This window comes from Thermobia domestica, chromosome 8, assembly GCF_964235325.1.
Source record: "Thermobia domestica chromosome 8, izTheDome1.hap1.1, whole genome shotgun sequence".
In the NCBI taxonomy this organism is placed as follows: domain Eukaryota; kingdom Metazoa; phylum Arthropoda; class Insecta; order Zygentoma; family Lepismatidae; genus Thermobia; species Thermobia domestica.
In genome coordinates, this window is record NC_137461.1 from 165,075,941 (window position 1) to 165,094,544 (window position 18,604).

Here is an 18,604-nt window from a genome sequence, read left to right on the forward strand (position 1 = left end):
TTTCGTGCATTTTTAAATTGTTGCTAATTGACACTATATTCTCCCCTTTTCTCCTTGTGTCTCAATGTGTAAATTTTCGCAAATATTATACAAATCAGGAACCTTCAGTTATATTTGTAACCTAAGGGGAAATACGCTTATTACGATAAGTTCTCCAACTCGTTTAGAGTTATCGAATTTTGCATTTTTAATATTTACAAATAAATTACAGCGTATCAATATTTAGCATTTTCAAAAGTCTCTTAACGAATAATGAAATCGGACAATTTCTTCTTTCGAAGTAGTATTACGTATCAATCAGTGGATCCGGAACCAAGGAGCTCAGGCCCTGTTAGACCCCCAAAATTTTCATTGGAGGCTGGGCTCTTCCCCGAATGAACGATCCATATTTTAATTGATTTGCAGGTAGGACTACTGTTAATAGTTTCAAAACTCAGCGCAAGGCTTTGTGTTAACTTAAAAAAATATCGTACTACATATACCGCATAATATATCCGTATATTATTTGATACGCATATATGTATAGTCATTTGAAGTAAGTTAACTTGTTTATAATCCCTCATTTGAGTTAATTATAAGATTATTTAAGTCCCCTGACTGTTATCTACTCATCGGCGCCTCTGGTTTCCTATTTTTGTCTCTGGTATTGTGCTGTTTACTGTGAGTACAAGTATCCAAAGACTCCCTTTTGTGATGGGGGGCGCGGTGGCTCAGTGGTAGAGCGTTCACCTCTAGTGCTTGGGGTCCCGGGTTCGATCCCAGCCCCCGCCAAGTGAACTTTGTGGTGGACAAACACCGTGCTCGTGGGTTTTCTCGGGGTTCTCCCGTTTCCTCCCACTTTCTTCATTCCACCATTTCACTCATCTCTCATCATCACCGTCTCCTTTAGCCTAACCGGCATAACCGTGGGACGTAAAACTTAAAGATTTCATTTCATTTTTCCCTTTTGTGATTTCGTGAGCGCTCCTCACTCCTGCACAAAAACACACTTTACAATTTGTTCTTTTAACAGTTGGGAGCAACTTCATGCTGCTGTTCTAGCTACTCTACCAGGCGTAATTAATCTTGGAGCAGGCGTTAGTTGGGTTGCCTATCTCGCGGACTTTGTACATCAAGAATTTCTGCTGTACACCGACATAAGCCAGTAAAATTCAAACAAGTGAGTATGGGAGAACCAATGCTGAGATTGTGCGGATTATGAAAGTGCGTAAAACCACAGTTGGTAGGCAGTTGGCTAAGCTTCGGAAAGCAGGATGCATAAAAACTGGACGAATTGGCAGAGTGGTCGAAAAGTGAAATCCTTTCCTAGACAGACCAGTGTATTGCGGCAGTTGTCTTGCATACAGATTTCAGTCATCACAAAATCTTGCAATGAGTTATGGGAAAACATCTGATGCCATTGTTTGTTCACGTACAGTGAGAAACAAGTTGAAACTCATGAGTTTAGGGTTACACAGGACTGTCAAGAAACCATACCTTACATATTATATATATATATATATATATATATATATATATATATATATATATATATATATACAAAATAGTGCGTGTGCAGTCTGCCATGCTCACAAGGATTGTGCTGGCTGAAAATACTGTTTACTGATGAAACAAAAATTGACATTTATGGAAATGATTCGCGTGCCGGAGTGTATCGCATGTCTAGTGAAACACTTAGTCTAGTCCTACGTGTATTCTTAATACCTCGAAGTGTCATGATTTTGTGATGTTTTTCTTCCTTTGGGGTCGGTAGAATCCATATTTGTAATGGTGTTATTACTGCACAAACATACAAAATCATTCTTCAGACTAAAAGGATAGCTTCGGGAAGAGATTTATTCAACGGTGAACCCTTCATTTTAAAGACTATTCTGACCTTTGCCACCGTTCCAGAGTTTTAAATATATATATATTTCAAGCAATAAACGGTGTCTGGCAACATTGTATTCAAGTAAAATCACTGCAAAACTTAGCGAATTCTATGCCAAAACGGTGCAATCTAGTTATCAAATCACGTAGATATCCAATTAAATATTAGCTCTGGTCAAAGTCATTTTTGTACAAATCTAAATTTAACTTCCGTTAACAATGGCTGTCACATTTTATAAAGTATCATCCAACAATATAGATAACTTCTACTTAATTTGCATTCTGCATAAAATTTCCTTTAGATTGATTGTATTTCATTGTATGTTTATGCTTACTTGCGTAGAAACCTTTTATTAATCCTTGTAAACACATAAAATTACATGGAGTTGCCATTAATTTTTCCACTACTATATGTACAGGGTGTTTCGAAACAACACCAACAACGTTTGGGAGGTGATTCCTGGCACCAAGATAAGACAAGAAGTATAGACCAACCTGGTTGCACAAATGCTTCCTTTCAAAGTTACAGGCTGCCGAAAACATGAAAAAAATGAACTTTAATAGTCCATAGCTCAGAAACTATGGGATCTACCGTAGTCGGGCCAAGGCTTCACTTAGGAACTAATATGTGCGCTATCCAAAAATACATGTTTTAGAATCCTAAGGTACTCACGCAACAATTTTTATAGAGGGAGTTCGGCTACGGGCATATAATCTGAAGTATTCAACAACTACCTCTATAAAAATTATTGCGAAAGTAGCGCAGGAATCTCAAACATGGATATTTGGATAAGGCACATACTAGTTCCTAAGTGAAGTCTTGACCCGACTACGGTAGATCACACAGTTTTAGAGCTATGCACGTTTCAAGTTTTTTATTTATTTATTTATTTATAATGTTTTCGGCAACCTATAACTCCGAAAGTAAGCATTTGTGCACCCAGGTTGGTCTATACTTTCTGTCTTATCTTGGTGTCAGGAATCACCCCCCAAACGTTGTCGGTGTAGTTTTGAAGCATCATATTTATAAATCTATCAAGATAATATTCTCCATTATTCTAGCTTTGCCTGATAAGAGTAGAGCTCTGGACAATTTTCTACATAAATTCTCTGTATATTCATTCCAATTTTTCTTTGAACCCACATACATTACTAGTAGTTTTATGGATTTACATGTATCTGCATAGTTTATGCAGTTGCCAAGATTAAATTACATAGTTTCTGTTTTATTTCGGGTTATTGTAAGTTCATTGCGTTAAAACTATACAGAAGACACTTCAATCATTTCGTTATTAGTTTGAACATTAATTATATCCTTGTCTCAATTTATATTTAAAAAAAGTTATATCATCAGCATATAAAACACAGGTATTAGGCAGAAAACTTGGAAAGTCATTTATATATAGACGTAAAAGAAAGGAACTCAATACACTTCTTTGTAGATCCCCCATGTTATATTCATGAAATGTGACTTTGTTTCTAGTGCGAATAGCTTGTTTTCTGTCACTAAAATAGAAAACAGACTGTTCGCACTGGGAAACAAAAAGTGAAAGATAAGATATAATTAAATCCAGTCCATTGATCCAAGCCAATCCATCCAATTTGCAATCCATTAATATCGTAATACTGTAACTTCGCAATTAATTTATTATGCGATAGTATCAAATGCGTTCCGATACTTCTGACACTATATTTTCCACATCTTAATCGTAGAGCGTCCGTGCCAAAATCTAAATAGCATATTATGAAATAATTTATTTTCCTCAAAATATGTTGACAATCTTTGGTGCATTGCTCAAAAACCTCAGATAATATTGGCACGAGAGGTATTGGGCGATAAATATTAAACTCACTTTTATCATTTTTCTTATGGATTGGAACTGTAACAGTCAGTTTAAGGCATTCCGGATATTTAGCTTCGAGAAGTATCCAATTGAATAAATAGACCGAAAGTTCGGCTAACATTCTATTATTTTCTTTAGTATGTTATTGGTGAACCCATATATGTCCTCACTATTCGAATTTTTTAATTTGTTGACCACTGACCGCCCCCCCGCCCAAAAAAAAATGAACGCAGTTTATTGATACTTATCTGGATAAGCAAGCAAGCAGAATCTATGTGTGACGTAAAGTCATCTTTTATACATAAAACTTAAGTTTTTCGCACTATTTACAAAATATGCATTAAATTCATTGGATATACCTTTGTCGTGTCTTGAGCAACCGGTTTTAGTTTCCTATTAATAATGGACCAACCTGCTGAACATTTTATTTTAGAACTATCTGTGAAATTTTCATTTGTAGCTATTTTCATCATCTTAATTTATTTTATGTCTGTTTTCTTACATTTTTATATTTATCTTTATTAAGGCAGATCCTGTCAGATAAGCTATATTATAAAGGAACATTGCTTTATTCCGTTGCAGTTTAAGGTGATTTGTAAACTAGTTCGGACTGCCTGTAATCAGTTTCGTAGCACACTTGTAGATAGCATTTTTCTTTACTTTACTAGACAACATTCATGTAAATATTTACTGAAAATGCTTATAAAAACTATGAAAGACTTCAGAAACATTATTATTATTATTATTATTATTATTATTATTATTATTATTATTATTATTATTAAAGAATATACTTTTCCAGTCAGTCTCCATTTAACTACTTCGTAATGTTTGTATATTAGCTTTACCTATTATTCTATTTTTTTTTAGATATAGTATAATTAACACCCATGCATACTAGCACTGAAGTCAGAGACAATAAGACTTCATGATCAGATAGTAAAGTCTGTATAATACCACACGACACTCTAGTTTTATCTTCAGTAGTAAGTATATTATTTAAGCTCGCAGATTTTCTAGTTGGTTGGTCATTTATATAATAGTAATTATGATATCTAAGGATATCACAGAATAAACTTCGTACTGGTGTCAATATTTACATCACCAATAAAAAATGATTTGTAACTTTTCAATGCAAAAGCATTCTAAATTCAGAACAATGTATTCAGATTTAACGATGTCTTATATATGCCTACACCACCATGGAGTACTGAATCTCTGCAAAAAGTAGCAGCTAACCTATATCCTGTTGGAATGTACAAATGTGTTTCTTCACGTACAAGCCAGTGTTCATTGATGCAGAAAATACCGCAAAGAAATGTATCTAGGAAACTTTCAAGTTGAGTTAATTTGTTCCTTATGGATTGTACATTTAGATGGAGTGTTAATACATTCTGCCGAGCTGTGTTAGTTCCGTAATTCTTTAAAAAGGTTATTATTTCTTGCCTGTATTGTGTTATTTACATCATTAAGACCAAAAGATTTTGTTAGACTTGAATCTTTTACTCGGCACCATGCAATTTTATATTTATCCGTGAAGTCAGATGAATTTAGTTTTACTATACTGGCCACAGCATGACTAGTGCTTTATTTGCTTTCCAGTTTAATATCTATGTCCTTATCAATCATTTTGCAAATCTTGGTACTTATTACGTCCTTCCCCTTTTGATATAGATGCATACTATGTTGAGTGTACATTCCTCTACCTAATTTACTAACATTACCATGACAGCATTCCTAAGGTGACTACATATTACTTTCATTTTAATTAGTACTTTGTACAGCTTTGTTAACACACGACTCTTTAGTAAGATCAAGTTGATAGGGGTGTGTGTTTTGTTTCAGACTTAATTCCTTTTATTTATTATTTTTGAAATTAATCAGAAGCTAGAGGCTAAATTCATTCCATCTTATGAAAACATGTATAACAATTTTTATTCTTAAAAAGCCTGATTTTTATAAAACTCTACATATGCTTTCTTTGAGGGTTCTCAGTGGATCTTATCTCTGGGCAAAAGTATAAAATCACTCCAATTTGAAATAAAAATGTTTAACTATTATATAATTATGTTGCGAATTACAGATTTTCATGAAGTAGGTGGTGTCTTTGAAACTTAGAAGTTAGGAGCAAGAGGGTGAATTCATCCCAACTCTAAGAATAACTTTCAGGATAACTTTCGTTTGTAAAAAACAGGGATGCTCTTTCTTCAAGTTTAATAATTCATCTTCTTGGTGGACGGGAGATCATTCAAGGGTAACGAGATGAAAATTTGCAAATTAAAAAACAATTAAAATTTCGCCCGATTCTACAGTACACGGAACCACCACTGCATTAGTTATTTATCCAATTTTTTCTCGTACTTCCCGGTTTTCCATTTCCACAATGCGGAGAAAAGTAAATTAATATGATAATTGTGAGGAAGGAAATGAATCATCTTTATGTTGGAGGTGCTAACTTAATGTACATGCCTCAGCACACTCTTTTTTATGTCTAATATGTATACAACGTACTTTACTGGGCGATAAATCAATTTTGCACATGGCTGTGGCAAAAAAAAAAAAAAAAAAGTGTAAAGAAAACCTTAAGAAAAGCAAATAAAAAATGAATTAAATCACTTTTGCATAGAGAAAACCGTAATATGCGTTGCCTTCTCGTCTCAGGATTAAAAAAAAAAAAACTAATTTATAATATGGGGAGAATCAACTTATACAGTGGCGGAAATAGTGAAAACATCAGTACAACAACATTTAGGCAACAGTACAAATGTGATTTTTGTTATTATAACCGTTAATTTATAATAGGAACTGCGTATGTTATTGTAATTGAATATCATTCTTGCTTGTAAGTACATTTGATGATTCTGGCAGATAAGCTGGTGAGACAATCGCTGAAATAAAAGTAATTAAATGAACATATTGTCAAAAACACAAAGAACATGATATATTTGTAGCAGCAAACGAAAATTCATTTTTAGTATTGTGGTTGTTATACATGAGAATCAATACTATGTTATTCATGATTATGGATTTTAGTGCAGTATGATTTATTACTGAAAGAAATTGTAACACTAAAAGAATGAGCGAACGAAGTATTATGAATTGTAATTGTGTTTAACTGTATTATTTTATCTGTTCGTCATGAATGTTTGTGATTAGAATTAATTGTAAATTTTATATCTTGACAAAATTGCGACATATTTTTCTTTTCATTGTAGCTCAGTTTGCATTCCCTTACGTGAAAAAGAGAATTCCTGTAATAGAAAAACAGGTAAAAGATATAAGTCCAATAGAAGTTGCCTTGGATGAAATGCAGGTCAGGTTGGCAGAATTAGAAGAAGTGGTGTATACAAAACCAACGGACGTTAAAAAACTTCAGCTTAGGCTGCAGGTAACTGAACTGATGCATGGATGGTTGTGTACTAATTTATAGTGTTGAGTTAACATTAGTTGTACTATAATTCATACAGTCATTTTCATTTGTACGCAGCGTTACGGTTCTGGAATACGTAATTACTATGTGAGAACATACTTGATCTGTTAAATCTGATTTAAACTACCCGCTGAGCAAGACAATACATTTATTGTAAGAAATATTAACGCGTTGTTACAATTACAGTAAACGCATTGTTTTGCTCAGCGAGTAGTAGTTTAAATCAGATTTAAGTTTGTTAAAAGCAAAGCTTGAACAATAGAAAATATTACAGTTGATCTGTTACACAGACCCCTCCAAACCTTTGATCATGAAATATCAAAAGTGCTAGTAACAATATGTCTGATGTGTGTAAAGGACGAAGAATTCCAACGACACTTTGTGTATGGACAATACGCAAAAACTAAACGAATACCTGTTTTTTTTTATTTTCTGCGGAAAAATGGTTTTAGGGGACAAAAGCCCCCATCCAAAATTTTGAAAGTTGACGACCGAAAGGCAAGAAAAAGTGAACCGAAATTAATGAAACCGTGCACAGATATTGTAGACGAAAAATGAGGGAATACGGGTTTCGTATTTTCCTGATAATGATGTGAAATAAACGAAGGTCGAGACCATGCCGTATTGGTGTTTCATGCACCTAAACCTGTAAAATATTTGTGCCGAAAACATCTTTCACTCACTAGCTAAATTTGTGGGTATGATCGCACATCTTGCCTTATAAAGTATAGTCTTATAAAGAATATATATAGCATGCTAAAAACCTAAAGACCAAATTCAATAGTTTTCATTTTTAATAACTGGAAACTTGTTTATTTCATCACGATAAATCACGTTTGATACTAAGATGTCTGTTTCTGTCTATATATATTTTTCATACTTTATTGGAGACAAATTTGTTTTTATTTTTTTTCAAGAAAAGATGATGATAAAAGAAGCTATACAACAGCATAAACTGAAAGTAATCGCTATTACTAATAGTACACTAATTCTAAACAAATACGCCATCAGAGGAAACAAAAAGTTATTTCCTTATTGTATTGTTTCAGTTCTTACTAACATAAAAATTATACACTTCTATAATGTTTTGTAAAAAAAAAAAAAAAAATGAAAGGGATCGGATGAGATTCGATCTGGGGTCAAAACAGAATAAGAATTACTAGTCCGCCACTCTACCCACTTGATCACACAGTCTCTCTTTTGTTGCCTGTCTTTTTCTTAACAAATAAATGCTCATGGCTATAGAGCATGTCACTTCCAAACTTAAGACAACAGTTTTTCTCTTTGTTTCTATATTTCCGTACATCTTGGTTACAGAAGCTAATTTATATTTGGCAGACAATTTACACCCTAGATTTAAGCCAATAAATGCAATATTTTACTCCACTTTCCAGTTCCTTGATTCAACTCTCCCTCTACCAATCCTGTTATTTCCTCTACAATCGTGTTGTGCTACTGCAAAAATTCCCTCGAAAACATTATTGCCAGTATACAGAAAACCGAACATAATTTTGTTTTTTGCTTATATTTTTATTATTTTATTATATTTTTTGGAAATATCTCCTTAGATGGATTGCTTTCTATTATCTCCACTTACTAATAACTGAATTTTACACATAAACATATGGAAAATTAAATAATTGAGAAAAATCGTGAGTTACAGTATATACGCTTTTTTTTTTCACATGTGAGTACATATTTAGCTACTATCATTGCTTGGCACAAGTCTTTGAAAAACTCACTCACTGAAGTATCTTGATGCATTTGTATCAAGAGTACTTATCAGTTCGCAAATTTTTATTTCTTGCATGGAGTGCACTTCGTACATGTTCTAACTGAGATTTAATTGAACATCCAAGTTTTTTATCACACACTTGGCACAACACCACTTTACCGTCCGTAGTAAACGCATCATCGATAGTTACCCATGACCGCAATTTCACGGATAAAGCTGAGGCAACCGGAGCCATTTCTAACGTCGACCGTCAATACAGAACACGTGCGTTTTGCAACTGCAATACTAGAGTAGTGTCCTCCTGTCATTCAGTTGAACAAGCGAAGTTCTTTGAAAGCTTAGGTTACCTGCTATGATATTGCCATTGTCGCCAGCTTCTTGGAACCAACTCCTGCAGTAAATTCCTGGAAGCACACTACCATACAGTTTTAACTTGAATTGCAGGATTTACTTTCATCTTTTTTCCCGTCCGACCTCCGATAACAATCAAATAGACTTCATTTTAGGAATTTCCTGGCCAGTCGCCTGTCAGCACGTGATCTGTCTTCCTCCAGAGTTGAGAATAAAGGGCGCTGCTAATGTACCCCGGAGGGAGGATTTTTACTTGTTTCTTCTTATATTTCTTTTGTTATCGGCGAAAATTCTGCGAAACATGGATTGACAAATAAAAAAAAGAGAGAGAGAGATAATTCTCTTTCAGTAAAGAAACGAAAAGATAGACATGACAAAATTCAATCTAGATGCAAGCCTTGCACATGTGGAGAGTTTATTTTATTTTATTTTTAATTTTAAATTAAAATTTCAGTAAACGCAAAATTTTAAGACAATTTTATGTAAAAAAAAAAAATATATGTAGAAACCATAGAAATATGTAATATTGGTCAAAGTATGTAAAAAATATGTAATGTGAAACTTGAGTTGAAGCACCCTACAGGTGTGAATCACAAACATTTAAGGATTTGACGAACCTACATATGAAGGAAAAAATATACAATTACATACAAATCCGAACATTAATTATCAGAGTTACAATAAAATGTAAGAGGAGAAACCGTCTCCAAATATAATGTTTTCAATCTAAAGTGAAGGAATTTTATAAATCGGACAAGCCGTTTGGGCTGTACACTCTTGATGCGCCCAATGTTAAATGAAAATGAAACTTACGCTCCATTTCTCACTTTCTCTGCCATGATAAAAACTCAAAAGCAGCTTTTGCACCAGGTAACGGAGTTTCTTGAAAGTTTGGTGCTGTTCGATAGCCAATTAGCTTGATTTATTATCGGAGATTTCAATGCATACCATCGCCTCTGGAGTTCTATCTGAAATGAATAATTGTGGCCGTCAGGTAACAGAGTGCCTTGAAAGTTTGATATTTATCCTTAATAAATCACTTCTACTAGCCCCAGTATCTATTCATGTATTGCCCTTTTCCTTGAACTTGAAGCGTACTAATAATTGACCAATATTTTGGGAGACCAGTGAGTTATTTTCTGGCGCTTATCCAGTATGTGCAGCTGTAGAGCTATTCAAACAGACTGTAATCGACGTTGTCAGTGGTCCACGACAACGAGGCCCATCCTGATCCTGAGAAATCCATGAGTCTGTCCTGACTCGTCGACATACGTATCTAATTATTTTAAATTATAGAGAATGGAAAAATCACAGGAATTTTGCGGACGAAGGCCAAACCAACTTTACAGTATATGCCATAGGTCCTCGCGAAAAATCTTAGTCATAGGCAAAAACTTTATAGAAGTCGGGCGTATTATGAAGATATCCCGAATATAGACAGAGCCAAATTATAAACGACATAAGTCTTTCCGTGTTGAGACGCTAAAGAAATATATAGATACGAAGAATAAAGTAAAAGTTTCAAACATCAGATACTCAGAAAATTTCGCATACATACGCACAATTACATGGGAAGATTGTGCATCAAAATTAAACTTAAGCACAATTAAAGTTACCATATATTATTTAATGCAACCAAACTGAATATTAAACGTAAAGTTATAAGTATACAAGTGAGATTTCGGTAATATAGTGTATATTACAACACACTGCAGGAAACGTGGTCTGTGCAAAGATTACGAGCGAAGTCTCTACGTGTATCCCACCAAGCTACATTAAGTCTCATAGCCAGCGCTTTTTCTCTACAATTCGTATTCCCGAAAGGCTCAGAATATGCAGTTTTTATTCACGCGTCGTCTCCTGGTCTATCATCATTGGCCAACACTGTTTATGATCTGGTGGTAATTAACGTGAGATTGGCTAAACAAAATGTTTCCCAAGATCTCAATGATAATTGAGAACAATGAGCTGTCTATATGAATATGGAAACTTGAGGAAAAGCGCTTCACTGAATAAAAAAGTTATTCTAATGCACAGAAAACCGCTCCAATAAACCAAATTCACTAAAATTAATTTGTATTAAATATACATTAATATACTAATAAAAATAATATACATATACTTACAAAAGTAACGTGTAAGACATCCTGCTGAGGGAGGATAGGTTAATACACTTCGAATGAAACGATTGTATGAGTCATTGCTTCAGATAGTGCAGCTGGTATCTTTATTCCAATCTGAGTTAGGCAGGACTGAGATTGTAGCCTCTGTCTGGTTTCAAGGAGGTTCCCAGGGATCATGGGTTGAACTTCACCGGGTTGTGATCATACTGTGGAATTCGGTACCTTGCGATGTCAGGACGCCCCCTGACTCCAGAAAGGGAATATGAGCTTACCTTAGAAAGCTCCGACGCCAACACTTGACATGCTTCCACTTGCTAAGGAAGTTCCCTCCGTGAGTGGGTACAACTAGAAAATGGTCTTCAATCCATTACTGTTGGTCTGATAAGAAAGAAACCACCCCTTTTATATGGGGGAGGAGAAATGCGCTTAACATTCGAGGCAGAGATGAAATCAATGGTATACGGTGCATACGCACCTAACATTTTTATAGTCCAGCATATATTCAATTTAAATTTACACAATATGTAGGTATACACTGAAAATTAAATACATACTCTTGTTGTTTGATTTGTGTTCAGCATTGATTTCCTGCAAATAAATTCTTATACTGCTGATTATAAGTAAGAATTCATCAAAGGAGTTCCTAAAAATCAAAACTCTTGACTGATTTCCTCTTTTAATACATGGCTAAACCTTAAGTGCTGAAATGAAGTTTTTGTTTTAATTCAATGGTAGAATTCTAATCACTAGCGTTTCGCGATTGGCCACACCTATTCCGTTCTTAGATATTATAGTATGCATATATTTTAGATTGGAGCTACTATATTCAGGAATTGCACTGTAGTGAGAAATCCAGGAAAGGAATACTTCCGACATAAATATACCATTATAAGATTACACGCATGTGGCGTGTACGCATCCAGATCGCGGTACGGACGGATAATGATTGACAAAGAGTAAAGTGACAAAAAAAAAAAATAATAATAATAATAATAATAATAATAAAAATAAAAATAAAAATAAAAGTACTCTAGGTTCTTTTTTTTTGGCTGTAGGGGGTTGGTATTATTTTCTACAGTCGAGAGCATACCAGTACCTCCAAAACTTTTTACCATTACATCACTCTTTGAGGGAGATTGCAAGGCCATTGGGTTAATGGAAGTTAAAGATTCGGTTTAGACACATGAAACATACTGAATATGAAGAAATATTAAGATTTTTACTAAATATGAAAATTTTCTTAAAATATTATGAATACGAAAATTGTAAACACGCTATTTCGATTCGACTACCACAAAACATTAAGATTCTTGTTTCCATTGCCCTACGAGACTTGGTTCAAAATATAAAATCTCATATTTTGCCTCTCTCTCTACTAATTATATTCAATTCAAGTGAAATGTTTAGAGATATTGTATTGGAAACAAGAGAAAACTGCATATCAAATTCAACTCAAATGAACAATTTTACACATTCAGCAGGTTAGTAACTATAATCCGTAAATGAAATAGATAATGACATACGAATTTAGAATGAGAGAATCATTTTGTATCAAGATTCGTGAACTGAGGAAGGTGAGGAAGGTATTTACTGCAACTATATTTTTTTTTAAATTATAACATGATGCATTACGTAAGCATAGTTTTTCTTAATAATAATATTTCACTGGTAGTGAAATAAGTAATTTTTTTTTCTTTAATACAGGGCAGTGTATGTCCTCAAGTCAATGCTGGTCCACTAGCCTACGCAGCTGTATTTCTTGATCCTAATCACGAATCTCAGTACCCAGGTCAGAAAGTAGAGGAATTAAAAGATCTTTTTAGGTAAGTTGTATCAAATTGTATGTATTGCAATAATTAGAACTAATAAGATCTGATTTCAACTTCTCTTCACTAAACTAACTATATATATAAACTTCAAGAGGTTATTCCGTATAGGAAATGAAGAGTAAAAGTTATTAAAAATTCCCTGAGAGAAGAAAGAAGAAGGTCAGTTTCAAAGGCCTTATTCCGAAAACGATGAGACGTATCCTTTTAAAAACAGCTCGAATGGAATTTTAGCGTACTTTCAGCTCCGAGGCTATAGGAAACGTGGACCTACATCGTACCATGGGATTCGGACTATATGTACTTCCGCCGGGAATCGAACCCGAATCTCCTGCGCCGAAAGAAAAAGTACTTCAAAAACACAGAAACCAATATAAAACTTTAAATATTCTTATGCTGGAATTGAATGGAATCTATGCTATGTGTAGTTTCCAATTTGGACAGTCTGTTTTCTATTACTTAAATAGTTACCTAACCAAAATAACTCTATTCCTGGTATTGCACATTTCTCAAGCTTCTACAACAGAATTTTATGTGATATTGTATCAAATGCTTTAGCTAGATCTGAAAATACTGTAAGTATCTTTTCGTTATTATCTATGTTGTTACTAATACATTCAATTAATTTATATATCGTATCTGATGTATTTCTATTCCTTGGAAACCATTGTGATTCATTGAAAAAAACATATTTTGTTCTATAAAAGCAACTATTCTATTTCTTATACATTTTTTCAGTAGTTTGGCACAATTACTAATGAAATTGGTATATAGACATTTACGTCAATTTTTGGCCCATCTTATATATAGGTTTTTATGAGTGAAAGTTTGAATTCAACCAGGAATGTTCCTCCTTCTATACTTAGGTTAAAATATGTATTGCAGTGGTTTAAATAACATGTTGTTTACTTTTATGTAATACATTTACATTTATTTCATCTATTCCAAGTCTGTTTTTTATTTTAATTGTTTACTGATTTTCTCAATTTCTTGTTCAGTGATGGGAGGGAAAAAAAGATGGAATCAATTACTTGTCTTTTAGTTTTAAAGCCTGGATTTGTTTTTCTAGTGTTTTGTATATTTAATTTTTCACTTACGCTTGAAAAGGTTCATTGAGCGTAGTTACTAATAACATGGAATTTTGTTCAGATTTTACCAACCCTTTTTCTGTATGTAATTCACTTACCTTCTTTCTTATCATTCTTATCGATAATATCAGAAATAACTTTCCTCGGTTCACTTGAATTATTTTTACATTCAGAAACTTACTTTCTATAATACTCAATTGACTTCTCTTGCCAAGTATGTTACCTTATTTCTATACTTTTTGCAAAAGTTCTTTAATTCTATAATATTTTTCTTGTTTATAACCAATAGACTAAGTAGTCACTCTAAGTAGTCAACCAATAGTCACTCTCTTTCTCGTATTGAAGTTATCCACAGTTTTAGCTATTTGTGCTTTCTACGTCAACTTTTACACTTTTCTGTATACAGGACTTATGAATATTATGAATAAAATTTTTAGTTGCTGTATTTACACAAGTACACTGAAATACAGTTCTCCGGTCACATTTTTCTAACTTTTATTTAAAAGTGAGTAAGCGATACTAATTGGACAAAATAGTAATTTACCTTGTTGTGATAGTGTTGTGATACTAGTAAGATAATGGTCTATGATTGATGTTTGGAATATATCTGGGGAAAATATTTGTAATCAATGTAGGGTTTAGTGTATTCTGTAACCCTAGTAAGTTTGTTAATACATGGGATATAACTATTACTATACAATATATGTATCTATATTTTCACAGTATTTTTCTTTTAGTATTTCAAAATTAATATTTTTGATTAGTAAAGAAAATTTTAGCGAGTTTTTAAAGCTCATTGCCTAAGAATTTTAGAAGTTCATCTTCATCATCATTAGGAGACCAGTTGATACCTATTTTATTACGATATTCACAACCATTGGATATGCACAAGTTCATTCCACTTGCGTCAGCAAGTTCAAGTTCTGTAACCTTTCTACATTTATATGTTCGTTTACGTAGATAATTATACCATCTGCTTGAGTTGAAGACCTCTACGTAAAATAACATCAGTAACCAAGTTAATATTACAAGTAGACTCTCTTCTCTAAATTTCCGTCAAAATGATTATATCCACACATACTGTTATATTTTCCATTATTATAAGAAATATTTTTATTTTATTTTATTTATTTATTTATTGTACATTTCCAATAACTGTTGAGCTTGATTTATTTCTAAATACATTGTTAAATGTACTTACATCGTTACAGATATTTGTTTTCGTTTTTTGATAAAAGATGAATATCTAATATCTGTTCCATAAAATATGCATTCTTCTTTCTTGTTGGTCCGAATCCTTAATTTTGAAGAGTTTGTAGATCTTCTAATCGTTTAACATGTATCGCTTGAGATTACTCATTTTCTTCAGCAACGCCCTACTATCACACATCTGCATAAAACGAAAACCATTATTTCTTGTAAATTGTTTTGTTCCAAAGAGTACTTTCTGGTTATTAGCTGTTAGGTGTTCGTTTATGTACACGCGACCATTTGGTAATTTCTTTACTTCTGAGGAAAATAATACCTTGTTCTGACGGTGTTTCTGTAGTTAAGTATCCCTAATTGTCTTCGATGCCAATGTTACAATAATCAGTTTTGTTTTGTCTCTTCTTGAAGTGAAAGCCCTAAATGATTTCTGAATCTCTCCAGATTTTATTTCCACTCCACACGCTTTTGCCACCTCTACAAAAATATTCTCCGTGTTTTCTTCTTTAATCTCAGGAACCCCCACAATTTCTAAATTTTCCTGTAATTGCATTTGTTCTAGATCGCCTGATTTTCCTTGTAGTTTTCAACTTTTTTATTTTCTAATTCTTTATTTTATTTATTTATTTATTTATATTGTAATTTTCAAGTTATTCTAACTTTGTGGTTAGTGCACTAACAGTATTTTTCAGACATGTGATTTATTTCTGAAATTCATTAAATTTGGTAGCAATAAAAGTTGCACTTAGTTCAGTTCAGTAACGGTGTCAATTTCAGTTATTGAGAGTGTTGCATGTATTTCACTTACTTGCTGAACTAGTTTTCTCAAGTCTATTTTTTAATTAGTATCATGTTACCATTTCCTGCATGAAAATACTTTTCACATCAGTCAGTACACTAAATCACTTCATTTACCTTAGTAGCAGATATTTCTTTCTTATAACCACCGCACAAATCATGCATGATTAACACTTATAACGATTACTTCAGCGTTTTCCACGAACATCTTACTTCCACAACAGCTGATGACAGTTGAAAATTACAAAACTTGGTAAATCAAAGACTACAATGGCAAAAATGTGTGGTCCTCGTCTGGAACTACACATTTTTGGCATCGCTCAGGCAACGATTAGATTTCATGGCGAAGAGACTCTGTAGTTCATGATGTGAAGAATGCATGCACCGCCCGATTATCAGGGAAAGGTCTTCCCTCCCAGGAAGTGCTCGAAATACCGGAAGAGATGGTAGTCAATGAGAGAGACGTACTGAAAATACGCTGGATGAGAAATTGTTTCATACTGCAATTCATGGAGAGTCTGCAAATGAAGTGAAATGAAATCTTTAAGTTTTACGTCCACAGTTATGCCGGCTAGGCTTAAGGAGACGGTGATGATGAAAGAAAAAATAAAATGGTGGAATGAAGAAAGCGGGAGATCCCCGAGAAAACGCACGTACACAGTGTGTGTCCACTACAAAGTTCATTTGGCGCAAGCTGGGATCGAACCAAGGACCCCATGCACCAGAAATGAACGCTCTACCATAGCCACCGTGACCCTTGGAGAGTCTGCAACATCCTCTGAGCTACATTTGCGCGTGTACTGTCATGTAACATGTCACCATGTCTTTTGACAATTTCTGGATACTTGCAGGCTATGTTGCTGTGCATTTCATGGTCCCCAGTTATGCTTTCTCTTTGACGGAGAAAGACACGGTGAATCAGTCTATGATCAACATTATCGAAGAGTTTTGGAAACTGTTCTGGACTTCAGTCAGCCACTATCCTGACCGTTTACGATAGTTATAGCAGATTCATTTCTCATCAAAAGTGACAATCCGATGTAGGAAACATTTCCGGTTATTCCTTACACTGAAAGAACTCCACACCTCCTCACGGCGATTCTTCTTGCCCTGTGTCAACTCATGTAGCAACTACAGTCTAGCTTATCACCGTAGCGAGTGGACGGAGTCGCCGAACGACAGTGGCTTCGTGTATGCCTAACTCCTCGGCAATGCGACAAACACTTTTCTGAGGGCCCACTTCTATGATGATCCTGAGAAACTAATCCAAACATGATATTGGTAGGTGCCCACGGATCTCATTTTGCAACGCTGTGTCACCAGAATGAAATTTGACAAATGCTGAATGGGACTGTGTACAGAGTTTGAGACGTTAGAAGCGTGACTTTAGTCCGTCTGTGGGTTGTATTGCTAAGGTGAGTTCTTCACTGTACGTCAATACGAACATTTTATTCGCACTAACAGAATAGAAGAAAACGTATCTCGTGCGACCCTCAATAAATCGACATTTTCACATTTCCTGCGATTCTATAATAAAAGGACATTTTCATATTTTTAAAATTGTAACACATGAATTCTGGCTTCATTAAAGGCTAAAGATGCTACAAATGAATGCACACTATAATTTGTTACAAGTAATACATATGTGTTACACACGACACTGTATATAATATTTACAGCGCTAAATTAATATATTTTACACATATCAATAATCTATTTATTCGATTACTCAAACGTATTCCCACTTTTTTGAAATTTGAAAACGAGGTAAGATCTCGACATTACTTTGTCATACTGCTCGCCTACTGTGAGATGAGAGAATCACTGAAATTAACTTCGTGGCAATTGAATGCTTTTTTCTAGTAATTCCATTCAAAAAAACAACTAAAACCAAATCTTTAATACAAAAATAATTATCAATACTTCTGAAGATTAAAACGATAATACCACCTAGTATAGTTACTATTACTATTAGTTGCTGATAGTGGGTAAAAACTGCAGTGACGGGATGATTATTTTTTAAATTGACGCGATTTTTTATTTTTACAAAAGCTTCCGTCCCTGACATAATCAACAAGTTGTTTTCCTCTTTTGCAATGGCAAATTGAGGGAAGGGGAGTAGAAGAGTTGTTTTGATTGTCTATCGACTTAAGTCTTTAAGCCTAATGTAAATTAAAACAGTAAATTTTTTATTGCAACATGTGCATAAGGTAAGTTTTTCGTCTGTTGTAAAGCACTTGAAATCAGACACCCAGCACTAAATTCAATTTTAGCTTTAGGCATGTTTCAATCTTTTTACATCTTTTCAAATCCAAAATCGCACTTCGCGGACTA

At 33.8% G+C, this 18,604-nt stretch overlaps 1 protein-coding gene across 1 annotated transcript in view; it reads left to right on the forward strand.

The window, feature by feature from the left end:
- Positions 1 to 18,604, forward strand: part of Ziz (dedicator of cytokinesis protein Ziz) — a 401,589-nt gene that overhangs the window by 378,992 nt on the left and 3,993 nt on the right. Inside the window, exons 36-37 of the mRNA XM_081769231.1 lie at positions 6,929 to 7,101; positions 13,057 to 13,175. Of these exons, the coding sequence (XP_081625357.1) occupies positions 6,929 to 7,101; positions 13,057 to 13,175 (292 nt within the window). The remainder of the gene's footprint in view (positions 1 to 6,928; positions 7,102 to 13,056; positions 13,176 to 18,604) is intronic.